At 40.3% G+C, this 15,489-nt stretch overlaps 1 protein-coding gene across 1 annotated transcript in view; it reads left to right on the top strand.

Moving 5' to 3' along the window:
* Positions 1-15,489, top strand: part of SETD3 (SET domain containing 3, actin N3(tau)-histidine methyltransferase) — a 59,492-nt gene that overhangs the window by 4,744 nt on the left and 39,259 nt on the right. The window contains exon 3 of the mRNA XM_066998326.1: positions 15,107-15,216. Within this exon, the coding sequence (XP_066854427.1) occupies positions 15,114-15,216 (103 nt within the window). The 5' untranslated portion in view covers positions 15,107-15,113. The remainder of the gene's footprint in view (positions 1-15,106; positions 15,217-15,489) is intronic.

Here is a 15,489-nt window from a genome sequence, read left to right as displayed (position 1 = left end):
TTCCCCTTCATAGATTTGGGAGTGGCTTCCAGGTGTATTTGTTTCTTCCTCCTCTATAGTGAAGCCACACCTAGAGTACTGTCCAGTTCTAGGATGCCTGGTATGAGAGAGCCCAGTGAAGGGCTACGAAGGTAATTGAAGGATCAGAGTATCTGTCCTGTGAGGAAATGCTGGGAGAGCTGGGACTGTTCAGCCTGGAGAAGAGAAGGTTGGGAGGGGAAGGGGGGAAATCTCACACATATAAAAAATATCCAAAATAAGGGTATAATGGGCACAAGCTGAAACATAAAAGGTTCCACCAGGAAACGCTTTTTTTGTACTGTTCAGATGACAGCACTGGCACAGGTTGCCTGGAGGGGAGGTAGAATCTCCATCCTTGGAGACATTTAGAAGCCATCTGGACGTTGGCTTGGGCAGCATTCTCTAGATGGCACTGCTTGAGCAGGGGGCTTTGGAGAATTCAGCCTCCAGAGGTCCCTTCTAATGTGGGATTCCTGAAGGCAGGTATCAGTGAAGGAGGCTTGGAATACCGAAGCCTATTTCCATTCTTCATCACCACATTCCCAGCCCCACTCAGCAGCAGGCCTACACCTTGCCTAGTCTTCTCTTCCTTTTGCTGCTGATGCACCTGTAGAAGCCCTTCCTGTACTACATGTTCCTTGCCAGATTCAACTCCAGGTGGGCTTTGGCTTCCCTAATCTTATCCCTGCATACTCGAACAGCATTTTGCTTCCTGCTGTTTCCATCTCTCCTGTTTCCCAGAGTTTTGTCAGGGGTACCTTGTTTGTTTATGCAGGTCTCCTGCCACCTGCAAATGAAGATTTGCACATTCTGCATGTAGGGATGGACCATTCCTGGGCTTGGAAGAAGTGATCCGTTAAAGTCTTACCTGTTTACTGTTATTAAAAATAGAGCAGTAACAGTATAGCTTTCTATCCTTCTGTTCTCAACCTATTTGTCTTGGAAGAGGTGAAAGTAGTAAGCCCATGGAGCTTATTTCATGAAACCAAGAGCAGATGCCTGAGTTAGCAAACAGTTACCTTGTTGCATCAAATCTCTGACTCCAGGAAGCTAAGTAAGGTTTGTTGGAGAATTTGATGCTACATTTTTCTGAAGTGCAACAGACTGTAACTTACCATTTTGGAAACTATTGTTGTGAAGTAAGAGTTCTGTTTAGGCATATGGATGGCTCTGATACTTTTTTAATCTGTACAGACAGCATTTCAGTGTTCGCGTCAAAATGGTTCTGGCTTACTGCATTGATAGTCACCACACCTTATTCTGTTTTTAAAATTGCTTTTCTATCTGGGATATAATGAGTTGTCACCAATATATTCTTCTATTGACAGAATGGAATAGAGGGTTGTTATCAAGGCTTACACATCTGGGCTTCTTAATTCTTAAGACTAGTGATAAAAATGTTTGCATCTTCTAGTCTTTGCTAGTGCTCTGCACCTATTTACAGGTTAACTTATTCAGTTTGGCCAATTCAACCCTTGATATAAAAGCAATTCTTTAATACATCTGCATAGATTTTCATGTTGAACGTGTTCCTAGGAAATAGCTGTTTTTGTGTGTTTAAAAGCCTGTTTGTGGCCTATTTGTTGTATTAGTTTTTAGTTTTCATGTATGAAACTGAATTTTCAAAATTGGCTCTCAACCTTCTGGGTCAGTACTCCATAGCCTTGTACAAGCTGTGTCATCGGGGTGGGCTGTGAGCTTCCAGGTGGCATGGCTAGAGCTACTAGGATTCAGGAACTTGACGAGATTGATACATTTCAACTGTCCTTGTGCTATTCCATCGCTGCCATCTCTAAACCAGCAGCGTTTTTATAACGCCTGCTGCTCACATGAAGGATAATACTGTCTGGGTTTTGATATTTCTGGTATTAATGTTTGGAGGCTGGCATACATGTATTTATGATCTTGCAACTGGATAATCTTTTCTGTGGAAGCTGCCTTCTCCAAATAGTGCGTCTCAGCAGGAAGCTCAGCTATGTATGGCTGAATTCCATTCCTCAAGGACCTATGCCTGCTGGAGTATTATTTTTAGACTTGCAGAAAGTAGCATGGGTTGGCTGGTGAAGAATGGAGAATGGCTGTCTGCTTTGGATGACCAGCAGAAACATTTAATCTTCCACTTTGCTATGCGCAGTTGCATCGACAGCATATTAATATACTAACTCTCTGTGAAATAGAGAAGGATCCATTCCCTCTGGAGCTTGCTGCACCTGATTCTGTCAGTCAGGAGCAAATGGAACTGGTGTTGCCAGACCAATTGGAGAGGTTTTGTATGCTGAAACAGTGAAGAAGCTGATACAATCACTGTAAGGTTTAGCTGCAGAAAATGTCCGTTGGGTTCTCATGTGGTTGTCAGATTCAGATCGGTATCTGTTCTCCGCTCCTTTTTCTAAAAGTCAGTGTTCAAACAGTAACTTCTCACCTTGTGCCCAGATGATGCTTGGGAATAACAGTGAGGTTTGTAAGGGTTTGTAAAATTGCAAGCTTTCTGTATCTAACTGCTCTATTTAAAAGTAAAAAAGTCCTGCTTTCAAGACAATGACAGATAATGTTGCAATTCTCTTTTGTCATTGTAGGATGTCTGGCTTGTACAACCTGTTTCTCTGGCTTATTAAATCTTTGATTCAGTGTCTGAATAGAAGAAATTGCCCAACTGTACTTTGAGTATGGGCATTTGGAAGGCTGAAGTGAAACAACAGCCTAATGTGATAACTGCTTGCTTTATTTTGCAGTGTCTTTGTAACTGGTCTCTGGAAGTGGATTGGAGGTAGGAGTGTGAGTTTTTTTTTTTGTTTTTTTTTTTATAATGATACAAGGAGCCAAAGACTTACTCTGCAAACGCTAGTACACTAGCTTTTAGACTATGACAGCAGTTTATGCCTACTCGAGGGTGGGAGGTTAATGTAGTGATGCAACTTCAATTTGTTCCACCGGAACTTTCTTTACCAGAAAGTTCAGGAATGTCAGATCAGATAAATGACACAAACCCGACTTGAACGCTTCTTGCACACTTCTGCTCTGACAATGTGTGACACCTTGTCCTAAAGCACAGGGCACGAGCAGTCTAGTTTTTGCAAAATACTGCTGCGCCCAGAATGCATTTTTCTCTGATGGACAGAGAGAGCAGTATCTCCTACAGCAAGCTGTCAGGAGTGGCTCCTTTATGAACATAGTCAGTGTTAGTACCAGTACCCTTTGTGCTGTTTGAAGAATTCCTCGGTCACTTCCAGAGTGGATGTCTTTATCTAGTGACTTGCCAGACTAGTAGGTAAGTGCTGCTGGTGGAAGTAGCGAGCCCTCTGGTACAAGAACTGGGAAGCAGAACATTAGCACTAGCACCCCTCTCATCAGGAGTCATGCTGCTGCTCTTTTTCCTCTTGTTCTTCGTCTTACACTAGAGAAGGAATGTTTCAATTCTAGTCTGATGGAGTTAAACTTCATCTTGTGTTTCAGTTGTGGCTTGCTGGGTGATGCAATTCCAGTGCCAGGTCCTTTCTTGGACACAAAGAAATGGTGATGTTCCTGGTATGTGAGATCGGGCTCTAGCTATAGCAGCAGGACTTGAAGCTTGTTCCTGAGCTGTGCCTCCTTGCTGTTGCCCATTCAGGTCTGAGATGAGATTGAACGGAGCTGGAGCTCCAGAGGCCTGCAGTGGTTGTAGGTCCAGAACACTGGCATCTGTAGGTAGGATACGTATATGCTCAATATGCAGGAATGAGACGGTCCCAGGAAAATAGGAATGTGGCTAGCTGGAAATAACACTGAAGAGTCAATTTGCAGGGGTTGAAGGTAAGAGATGCCCAGACTTCCTAGGGATTTGTAGGGGGACAATAGTTGGTTGCAGCTCCTTATCTGAACACTCTAGAATATCGCGTGTAGGGTCTGGTCAGCCCTGTTCTGGGTTTTGATGGATGCCCTGCCTGGGGGAGGGAGGGGAGGGTCAGTGGCATGGCTGATGGTTTGTGTGGATGTAAGGCAAGGTAGGAGAACTGACTTTTACAGCAGGCAGGTTACAGTGCATTAGTATGCTGTACTGAGACAGTTCTCCTGTGGAGAGATGGTGCTCAAGCTCTCTCCTTTAATACAGAGAAGAGAGCTTTCTTCAGAAAGTGATGTGTGGCCTTCAAGGGAGCAACGTGTTTACTCTGTGTGCCAAAATAAATGTTTAAACTATTTTTGCTTTGGTCTCTTTTGTCACCTGTGAAGATACACAAAAATATAAAAACCCAAACAATGACAACAAAAACCATGCTACCAAGCAGTTGGTACTACAACTATCCTTGTTCTGAACTGTGAGGATTAACATTTCTTAGCAGCTGACAGCTGTTTACAGCACCTTGTTTGATAAAGTAATAATGTATAGTGACCAAATCTGAAAGCTCAGGAGTGAGGCCAAGTACACTTAATGCTGGTGCATCTTTCTTATGCCTGATAGCCCAGTAAATGCCTGTGTTGAAAGCTTTATTTCAAACCACTGTGGTGTTGCTAGGTTGAATTGACTTGGAGACTTTAACAGTTCAAGTTGCCAACTGTGAATGCCAGAAGATGACAAGAGGCTTAGAGGAACCTGCTCCTTCACTTTTAAGGTCTAGGATAACTTCCAGTATTTCAGCTGAAACTTCTAGTCTCGTCTTCTAGATTAATCATGATTTTCCACACTAACTGGGTAGTAGACTTAAGGCAAGTGGGTTTGGAAGGCCTTCCAACTGCTGTTAAACCGTAAATTGCATCACTTATCAGGCATTCGTAGCAGAAGCTTCTCTTTAAAGTACATATGTACATATTTGTAACATGCATGGCACTTAAGTATTGTGGGAGTTCCTTTCCTAACTCTCACAACAGCATTCTTTGGGGAATTAGAATGCTAAGTGCTTGGTCTGCCGTGGGTGTTCCCAAGGACACAAATTATTGTATCTTCAAGTGTAGTTGTAACTTGGCTTGAGGGTTGCCAAGTCTTCAGTGAAGGTTTTCCAGTTGAAGGAAAAAAATCATTAGCATGTGCTACCAGGCAAGTGTAATTTCAGTGGGGAAGTGTTTCCTTTGGGCTATGAAATGCACTGGAAGTGCTGTGTTTGTCACTTGCACTGCCATAAATCTGTGTGCTGCAAGAATTTGTTTACACTGTAGTAACCATTGTAACCATCCTACCATATAACAGATTTATTTTCTTTAAACTGCACATGGATACACATGGAATGAAAGGTAGTAATGCTGGTTAGTTATTTGCAGGAAAACAGTGATTTTGTGTGACTGGCTGATGCCATTTCCTGCCTGCCGCGGGAGAGCAGACAGGTGTACTCTGGGTGTGAAGAAGTGCAGCAGGCCTTTGTGGAGGTGGAGTACAATTCCAAATGCTTTTCCACTACTACAACTCCATCCTCTTCCAAAATGGCCTCTAGTGTTTTTCAGAATTGTACGAGGTGCATGAGATCACCTAACAGCAAACACACTGCCTGGCATTGGTACCTCCCCATGCCCTAGAGAGGGTAACAAATGGCACACAAATACCTGCTGGATTTTCCATACTGTGAACTTGTTCACTCAGGCTTGTGCTGTGCTTCCTGGCTGAAGCCTGGAAGCCCTGTGCATTGGTTATGCATTGAATATACACTTCTCTATTTGGATGTGGTTTTTTTTATGGTGTGATAGCAATCCTAAGCACTGCCGGTTGGAGTGAAGTGCCAGCAGTACTGTCTTTGAGCACACCTTTAATGAGTTAATTTGCGTTGGAGAGAAGCTTGATGAGACAGGTGTGCTTCACTGTTACCCAGAGGAAAATACAGCAGTTATTTTAAAACTGCCTAGATTGTGTTCTTTAAGGAAAGGGTGTTCCAGGAAACAGCATAAAACTGGCTGAATTCAGATGCTAATAACTTCATGCACGCTGCGTAGTGTCAAGTCAGTGTCCAAATAGAGGTCCTTAAACATTTTTCGTTCTGGCAGTGGTGCTGAAACATTCAGCCAATTTAAGATGTTACAGGACATGGATGTATGTATAATGAAACTCATTTTGAAGACAGGAATTGCATGTGCTGTACTGTAACATAAGACAGGTCCTAAAGCTTGTACAAACTTGTTTTATGCTGTGGTTATCACCTTTCCTTCCTACTTTCCGTTAGAGAGATTTGCAAGCTCTTTTATCACCGTGTAAGATTTTAAGGAACGCGTGTGAGTAGGAAGTGCGTATCCTTTGCGAATGAAAGGGAGAGGATATCTGTGTACGGTTCTGTGTTGCCTTCCTGCTTGGATGAGAAACTTCAGTACCTGGATTAGTTCCATCAGAAAGGCCCAGAGCTGTGGCAAGTACTTCAGAGCATCTGCTGCCCCTGCTCTGACTGGGGATGTGGTTCTCTGATGGTCCAACCTAATTGTCTGAAAGGAGCAGCCTAGCATGCAATAGTAAATTGTATTGGGGTTGCACTATGCGTAGAAAGCAGAGGGTAGACAAAGGTAGTAAAACAAAAAATAAACAAACTGATATTTTTATCCTGCATAGAAATAATCAAGGGCCCTATTGCTGCTAAGTTGCTTGAGGGCATTCCACTTAGGTGGAGTTATTGTTGCAATTAAATGGCAGTCCTTGGCATTAAGCATCTTCAGCTTTAAATCTCTTCCTTGGAGACAGCCCAGTTAATTGGAATATATGTTGTTGCTTAGTTTTCTATTATTTATGTCATTAACTATAATGCAATTAAAGGACTTAAAAAAAAAACTATGCAATCATACCAAAGAACTTTTTTTTTTTTACTGTTCAGCCAGACTCAGTTTCTTCTGCTCTAGCTGCTATGTGAAACAGGCACAGTAATGTATGGTGACATATATCCAATAAACATCCAGTCTTCCCTGTGTATCCTAAAGCACTCGCATGTAATATCAAGAATATGCATTTGATGTTCTCCACGCACATTTTTTAAATGAAGTAATGTGGAGGAATGGGTTAAGTTCTTGTTAGATGAAGTTCTGTTATTTTGAAGAGGTGTAGTTTCTTTTTTGGTCTCTAGAATTATTCTAAGTGACCAAAAAGCATTGAGACGTGGCCCATGTGAAATACACATTTGGGGTTCCAAAAGAAATTGCTATTAAAATTATGTTTAAATACCATTGTTGTATACTCTACAGTTGCATTCAGGGCTCTGTCAAAATTTTAAAGCTTATAGCTGTCACAAATGGGGGCAGAACTGGTTTTAATTGTTCACTTTGTGGCAAGGAAACGAGTGATACAGACCGTTTCATTGCACCTCTATTACCATAGTGTTTTTAACTTCGTGCCTTCACAGTAATCAGCAACAACTGATTTTCTTGCTATTGTCACTTAATCCAGTGGTAAGTAAAATACAAAAAAACAGTGATAAAAGGCCCTAGTCTTTGACCAAGCCATCACTGATATGGAGGTTTACAGAAAGTAGTTTTAGTGACTATCTTGTATGTGCCCAATGGAGTAGGTGCGCTTACTGGTCTGAAATGACACACACGCACTGAAGTGACTTCTTGAGCATTGTTGTGCTGCAATGGGAAGTAGAAGAGGTCATGTTAAACCATCACAGGAGCTGTTTTGGCAATTTATGGAATTTCTGGATTTATGGGACTTCGAAAATCTGTTTAAACACAGTCAAAGGTAGCACGTAATTGCTAGCTCATGTCTTAGCATACCAACATTTTAAATTAAACAGCGTAGTCTGTTATTTCCTGATCAATGTGTACAGGCTAATACCTGTACAAATACCTGTACCTAATAAAATCAGTGTACCTTAATGACTCTGTTTGGCATAGCTATGGCAGTAGAGTTTTGGGGCAATATTAACATTCTTGTAGTCATGGTTTTGCTGTACGTTTTGGAGAATTCTCTTCTGTGAACATTAGGAGGGTAGCTCTTGACAACAGCTAATCTCATTCTCCTTGTGGACCAACCCTTTCTAAACTTTATAAATCTTTTGAGGGGGTTGCTTTTGGGATTGCACAGTGATAGCAAACAGCTCCTTGAGCACAGAGCATGTGAGTGTTTTCACAAATGATCAAAATGTATTGGACATCAGGGTTTTTTGAAACATAAGTCAGCCATGTGACTGTCTTATGCCTTAGTAAACAGCCCAGCCGTAGAAGTAAAACCAGTATAAAACAGTATCTTGCATGACAAACAAATGCTCTGCATGAACTGGATTTTTTCTGAGTAAGTACAAAAGCAACAGTGTTCTCTCACATTATTTTTTATGTACTCAGTTGATGTTAACTGTTCTTAAAATAGTGACAAATTCATTTGCTGTAACTGTACTCAAACCCATCCTCTAGGAAGAGAAATAACACATTAATTTGAAAGCATTAAGAATAGAGACATGTCTTGCAAATGATTTGTTTGCCACTAAGTTCTTTTCATTAGTGAAAACTTGAGATAAATTTTCAGTGTTGGTCTGATATTTCTTCTTTTCTGTTTTGGTTTCGCTTGTTAAGTGTTTTTTGCTCGTTTTCATATTTTATTTTTATTCGGTTACATTCAGTCCCATTACAAATGGGTCGTGGCTAAATCAGGTTTTCAGAGGAAGATAAAACTGAAATTCCTGTATGAAATAGGAGAAGCTGGCTTGAGTAATTTCACAATCTCACGGAGAAGGGAAGCTTGCTAAAATTGCAGCTTAGACCACAGGAAGCTGGGTGAACACACTGGAGAAAAATCCCTCTTTGTGCTTTTCTCGGAGCTCCATAGGTACCTGCTCTTGGTTGCTATTGTGGTTGTTCTTCCTGGGGTAAAAGACAGGGTCAGCCTGGCCTGGCAGAAGGAGAAGTAAAGATGACAAAGATAAGGATGAAAATAAGACTGTGAAAAGAGGCAGAGCAACTTCTGTTTTTACAATTCCCCCAGGGGATGGTGGATGCTGTTCAGCGTTGTTCTTCAGAGAGACAGGAAGGTAGTAGGAGATGTGGCAACTGGTGTGTTTCATCAAGCTGTTGCCTCTATCTGGTAGATGGCTTGCTAGAAGAGAAGACTGAGGAAGAAGCCCTCTGATTTTATGGAGTGTTGAAGCTGGGAATCTGAGGACCAGGCACTAGAAGAGGAGGGAGGAATGGCGAGCAGAATCTCATGGGACTGGAAGAAAACTGCTCTGTGGTGTGAGCAGTATGTACGTGTGCCAGGGTCTGCCTCTTACTGCAGAACATACGTGTTCAGAGCTGTGCTCTGCTGCTGGAGACAGCATGCTTGACATGATAAGATGGAAAAATCTAAGCATGGCAATCCTCCTATTTTATACAGGGAGAGCTCACAGTGTCTTAACCTGCAGGAAGGAACGGCATTTGAGGCTATGCGATGGTATAGCATAAAGATTTATTATAACTGATTAGAAGCAGCACAGTCCACACTGAGTTGTTCTGGGACAGGAGAAGAACCCCAGGGTACTCTGTATTTGGGCTGTGCCTTGGATTGACTCAGAGTATAGTATCTAGCCATAAGTGCATCAAAGCTCTCTTAATGAAATATTGCAGGCCATAGCCAAGGGAGTTCTTGAGAAGCATAAATTTATGCTGTATTCTAAGCGGAATGCAATCTTAAGTGGCTTTTCTACCATCAATCTTTTTAGTGTTTTTTCTTAAGTTATTTTTGTTAGCATTGTCATCAGCACTATGGCAATATTTCAGATTCCCTTTAAAAAATTGGGGGGCAAGGCTGCCTTGTTATGAGCACTCTAATCACAGGAGGTCTCGCTTCCTAAAGAGCTTACAACTTAAATGAAAGGACAGAAGCATGTTGGAGGGAATGTATACAGAGTGAACTGCAATGGTGCTGTATTTCACAGAGCTTTTGAGGCAACTTTGTAGAGGAAATGGAAGAAAAAAGAAAGGGCAGTGGTGGAAGGGAAGTAATAGCAAGAAGAGAAGTGATGGAGTACAGCAAAGATGAGAGATTGAGAGCTGGGGGAAAAGGGACTGAAACTGTAACAGTCATTTATTTAGTGGAAACAGCATCTAGATTAATACCTTAGGAGTGGTGAGAGTGTTAATGTGGTTTCCAAGTGACATGATGTAGGTGGTTTTCACAAGCAAACGTAGTGTTCATTGTAAGTGTATAAACTGAATTTTTCTTAAAGATCACAGACATATCTTCCTCCACCCACACTGTTCTTACACTTCTTGATTTTGTGCTTTCTATTCGCTATGAAATGTGTTTATCTCTTTACCAGCAGTCATAGATTCACGTTCAGAAAAGAACTTCAGCAGTGGAAGCAAAAGACCAAATTGCCATTAAACCTGGTCAAATTAAAAGTAAAATTGTGTTCTCCTCCATACACATTGGAGAACTCATACCAATTGCCTATAAGCTTGTCCCTTAAGCCCCTGGCTACTCAGCATATGTTGATACAAGACGATATGCTTCCCTAACTGAAGTAGAGGGGAGAATGACTTCGTCTAGGTAATCAAATTAGGAGAAAAACAAACCCTGCAAGCCTGGTTTGTGTACATCCTACTCATCTGTCCTCCCGCTCAGTGCAGCCAAGGAACATATCCCACAGCCACCTACTATCCTCACCTCTCGGTGCTCTTTGCGTAGCTTGAGAATTCCTTCGTCTTCTCCCTGTCTGCCCTTGTCGACCCGTGTCTGTCCTTCTAATACCGATTCCGGATTTGCCCCCCTCACCTTCTGTGCTCGTGTATGCCAAGAAGATGCGTGGGGTGGGAACTATTATGTAATGAGGACATCATGTAATTAGCCCGGAGGAGGGTCTGAATTAAAGCAGATACAATGTTATGATACTGCCTTAGAAATATACTGGGTCCTTGAAGCAAAGTTAAACTTGACTGGGCACCTCTTGCTGTGGGATTTCCAGACTTGGTGGCTATTTGTAAAAGCTCGGTAATTTTTTTGAATAGCTGATTTACTATTTTGTAAACTAAAAAGTGATAGCTGAAGCAAACAAGGCTTATTGGGATCACATCAGTTCTGTCTGCTGGTCAGCTCTTCCCTCTTGGGAGTCCATCAACTTGTTGGGCATCTTCAATCAAGTTTCGGAGTGGGAGAGCTCAAGCACGAGCTGGTCAACTTGCTAAAGGAAAAGCCGTGTTGAGAACAGGTTATCTGCTTGGCCTGTTTGCTAGGCAGTCAGCATGTATGGTGATGTTTTTGCTCAGCATGCTTAGGTATATCCTGACCTGCAAAAGGTGATGTTGCCTAGCTAGAAAGGGAGGGGACTGAAAGCAGCATGGAGCCCACGAAGAGGCGAGGGAGGTAACTGAAAGCATTGCAGGGGGGTCTGGGAAAGGTGGTACCAGAAAGCGGGAAGAATTCCACAGTTCTTGAAAACTAACATAGGTACATACTAAAAACTAGTATAGTGTTTGCCTAGCATTCACTGTTGTTACACAGGTTGCAAGCTTGTGTTTTTACCCGGTGACTGAGGTGAGTATCTTTATAGCTTGTTATGATAGCCTTTTTGTGTATCAGACTTAACTGTGGCTTTATTTACATAGGTGCTGCAATGAACAGCTTGGTGGTCATGTGAATGTGAAAAGTTGGGAATTTTTTGTCAGTGGTTAGCATAGAATACTTTTAGTATTATTATTCTTTTCTGAAGTACTGTCTGGGAAGATCCATATTTTTATCATCCATGCTTGGCATTGCTTCCATATGGAAATGTGATCCTGTGATCAGGTCACATTCTCAAATATCTCAAGTATTGGCTTTCTTAATGAGAATGTTAAGCAGTACTTTATTATTTTATCTTTTTAAATTAAAAAACAAGCAAACATCTTCTGGTATTTTTGTACAGACTTCTCGTGGTTACCTTCTAAAGCTGTTAGGTGAACATTCTCACTCTAAAGCTGCAAGTCAAGGGGAGAATATTTTACAGCTCATTAAAATATTATTTGTGTGAGATGCGGAAACAAAAGTTCAAAGTCTGACACAACACAACTGCTCTTTGACAGCAGTATTAGGAGGGGGAGATGGATCATTTTTGACAGCAGTATTAAAAGGGGTAGAAAGATCATTTACACCCTTCACTGCCAGTGTTTTGGCATGATCCTTCTTGCCAAGCCAGCTGATGCACTATATTTGGAAATGTGGCTGTGCTGTGTATTACCAAGCTTATTCATCATTGCTGTCAGCTTACTCTCCCTTTGCAGAATGCTTTCAGGAATTTTAAGCAGTGTTCATTTGAAAGAAAACATGGCATAGCACTTAAAAATGTTAACCAGAAGACAACCAGAAAAGCAAACTTGAAAAAAAAAAAAAAAAACAAAGAAACCAAAGCAAAACAAAAAAAACATGCCTCACTGAAATGTAATATTGCTGCTGCTTCAGATATTTATGAAGTTTGCAGCTCATCTCAGTCCTGAAGGTTTTTGTTTTTCTCTGCCTGTTATGCAGCTATATTTTAGATTGCTTCTTCTGTTGTCATGCACATACTGGCAAACAGCCTGGCTTTTCGTTGCTGTGTTGAGAAACAGGCTTACATTTCATTTTTCTGAAACATGCCTTTAATCATTAGCAATAAATAAATAAATAAATGGTGCTTCATTTTTGAAATTTTATTTCAAATTAAAAAAATACATTTTTTCTTAAGTTACAAGTATTTTTGGAAATCCAAGGATTTCTATGGAATTGAAATCAAACTCTAAAATCTGTTTCATGAATTGTATGATGCAAATATAATTTTAAATACAAAAAGTGGTTTCACAAAGAAATTGCACTATTTTCTCCATATTGCATCATATGTTATCAGGATAACTCATAATCTATTGGTTAAAAATGGCAGGGAATATTGCTTAACTAAACTTTTTTTGACACATGAAATTGGATTATATATTCTAGATTTTAAGAATATTTGATAAAATTATCATAATATGTTTATTATGTATATTACATTAAAAATGTTATGTGACTTGTGCTAAGCAGCTCCCCTGGGTTGGTGTTTGGAATATATTTTCTGGACAAATACACACATACCAGGAATTCCTTTCAGATGATGGCCTTTAGCAAACACCACATTTGTCAGATGCATTGGATTGTAAGTGGTTGTTTTTGTCTCATGTAACTGAGCGAGGAACGGAGATAAGTTATTTAGGAAGTGGAGTTCTATTTTCTGATTGGGGAATTGGATAAAAAGTGCAGTCTTAATCAAGATAAATAATTACTTAAAAGGAAATAGTTTCAAAACAAGATATCTGAAGATGTCAGTCTGCTGTTTTTGCTTTTTTTTTTGCGTGAGATAAATTTGCTGATTTAATCATGCATGCAGGGTACAGAATTTGTTGTCTCTAGAAATTCTGATGACTAAGAAGCAATAGTTGAGACAAAATGCATCTATGGAGATGCTTGCAGTGTTTTTCACATACTAGTGAAAATGCTTTTCTGATTACAGTGCCATCAACCTAGTAAGTAGTGTTTGCTGACCTTATTTCCTATGGTATATTCACTGTGTGCTATCTGAGCTGTAGAAGCTGAAACAGATCTTGCATTAGCCTTGAGTTTCTTACAGTTTGTAATATACAAGAGTATATTTCAGCTAGAGGTTACTTTCTGGTCTCTGAGACAATTCACCTGTGATAGTAATGCAAATACCATTGTTCAATTTTTTCTTTTCCTTCTGTTTTGAAAGCCAAAGTTCACATGCTCTAAAGTCAGCTTTATCTTTAGACTCCTCGCAATGCTTTCACCACAAAAATAGGTTCAAATTTCATGCTGAAAAACTTCAAAATATAGTGCTGACTGTGTACTCTATTCGTACAGCTTCATGTATTGGTGTATCATCATTCTAATTGCATGGTGGCATTTTTCATGTTTTCATGTACAAAATTTGTTGTCTTTTTTTTTCTTCTGATGAAATCTACTGATGAACATTTGTATACCAAGTAGATCTTTCCCTAAATAGAACTTCTGAGGAAGTTTGCAGTATTCTGGTAGTTGTATACACAGGGCATTTTCTTAGGCTGCTTTCCGTCAAATTATTGGCCAATAAACAATTTCTTCTTGGAGCTGAGAAACCAGAATCCTTCAAAATCACTTCAGTTGTTCAACTTATTTATCTTAGTATTTATAAGCATCTTCCCTGGTATAAACTGTCATAATTTTTAACTTGTAACGTGGAATACACTATGAGGACACTGATTTTTTTTTTCCTGATTATTCTTAAGGATACAGGGGATTGTGCTTAGAACAAATGTGCAAAACCATTTGTGTGAACCAGGTTTGCATTGTTTCATGTTGAACCAAGACAGTGCTTGTTCTGAAGATTTTGGACTCTGCTCCCCAGACCTGCAGTCGGGTCCATTACAGACCTATCTGACTTAATTTCTTTTAAGTATGCAAGGGTCTACAATAAATGTAACAGGATGGCATGTTGAAGAGCAAACCACTGAAGTGGTTGTGGTGTGCAAATAGAGTGTGAAGGTGGCCTTGTGTACCAGAAGCTCTGTTTATTTTCTCAATTATGAGAGCATTACTATAAAAAAAAAAAAAGGTATAGCAAGGAAACCACAAAAATAAACTTTTCTAGGTTCTTTATTTTCATTGCCAGTGTTCTTCTGTGGCTTTGTCTTACAGTATATTACAGCAGGTTGGCTATATACATTGATCCTATTTACAGTTCCTATAATTAGAAGTTCATGTGGATATCCTAATGAGTGTCACCTCCTGCATTCTTATGAGATGAAAATTAATCAAATCTTGTATCAAATGTGATAAACGGCTTGTGGCAGAGCAGTGTCTTTCTAGAGGACAATATTTGTTTAAAAAATCGCTGAGGGATGCGACCAGTCAGGAAGTGATTGCAAAGAATCTGAGATCTTTCCTGACCAGTCTGCACGTGAGGGCTTCTCATGGTAGAAGCTGTACTGGAAAAGTAAATTATGCGACTCAAGTGGGACTGATAAAATGAAACAGCATGCATGGGTTTGAGCCTCTGATATCTACTAGAGAGGTAAAAAGCCTTTTTATGCCCCAGGACTTCGTAGTCTCCATGTCCTTAGGGACAGTCTGTCTCACTCTCTTGTTTCGTGTCAGGAGGAAATAATTTGGTTTGTTTGTCTTCTTGTCAATTTGTCATTACTTCATTTGGTTTCTTAGTAATTGGTAACAAGTCTGCTTGTTAATCTGTTTTAGTTGGAAGATGGGGAAGAAGAGCCGAGTAAAAACTCAGAAGTCAGGTACAGGAGCCACAGCGACAGTATCTCCAAAGGAAATGTTGAATCTCATCAGTGAGCTATTGCAAAGTAAGTTTCATTTTATGCCTCTTTGGGAGAAGGGATGGCGTGCTGAACACTTGAATGTTTTCTCTGGTTAGTGAAACCAGTGAATTCAATTCACTTCCTGTAAGTGGCCAAGCCTGCCATTTCAGCCTGCTTAAGATAGTATTCTGTGCAGCTCATAGCATGTATCTCTTAGTAGATACTATTACAGGTGTATTATATATGTATGTATTGGACACAGTATATTTTGATAGCTTTTGGCTTTATGGCTCAACTCAAGCATAAATAGTGGGTGAG

The sequence above is a fragment of the Anser cygnoides genome, chromosome 5 (genome assembly GCF_040182565.1).
Source record: "Anser cygnoides isolate HZ-2024a breed goose chromosome 5, Taihu_goose_T2T_genome, whole genome shotgun sequence".
NCBI lineage: Eukaryota > Metazoa > Chordata > Aves > Anseriformes > Anatidae > Anser > Anser cygnoides.
This window is presented reverse-complemented; position numbering and strand designations above follow the sequence as displayed.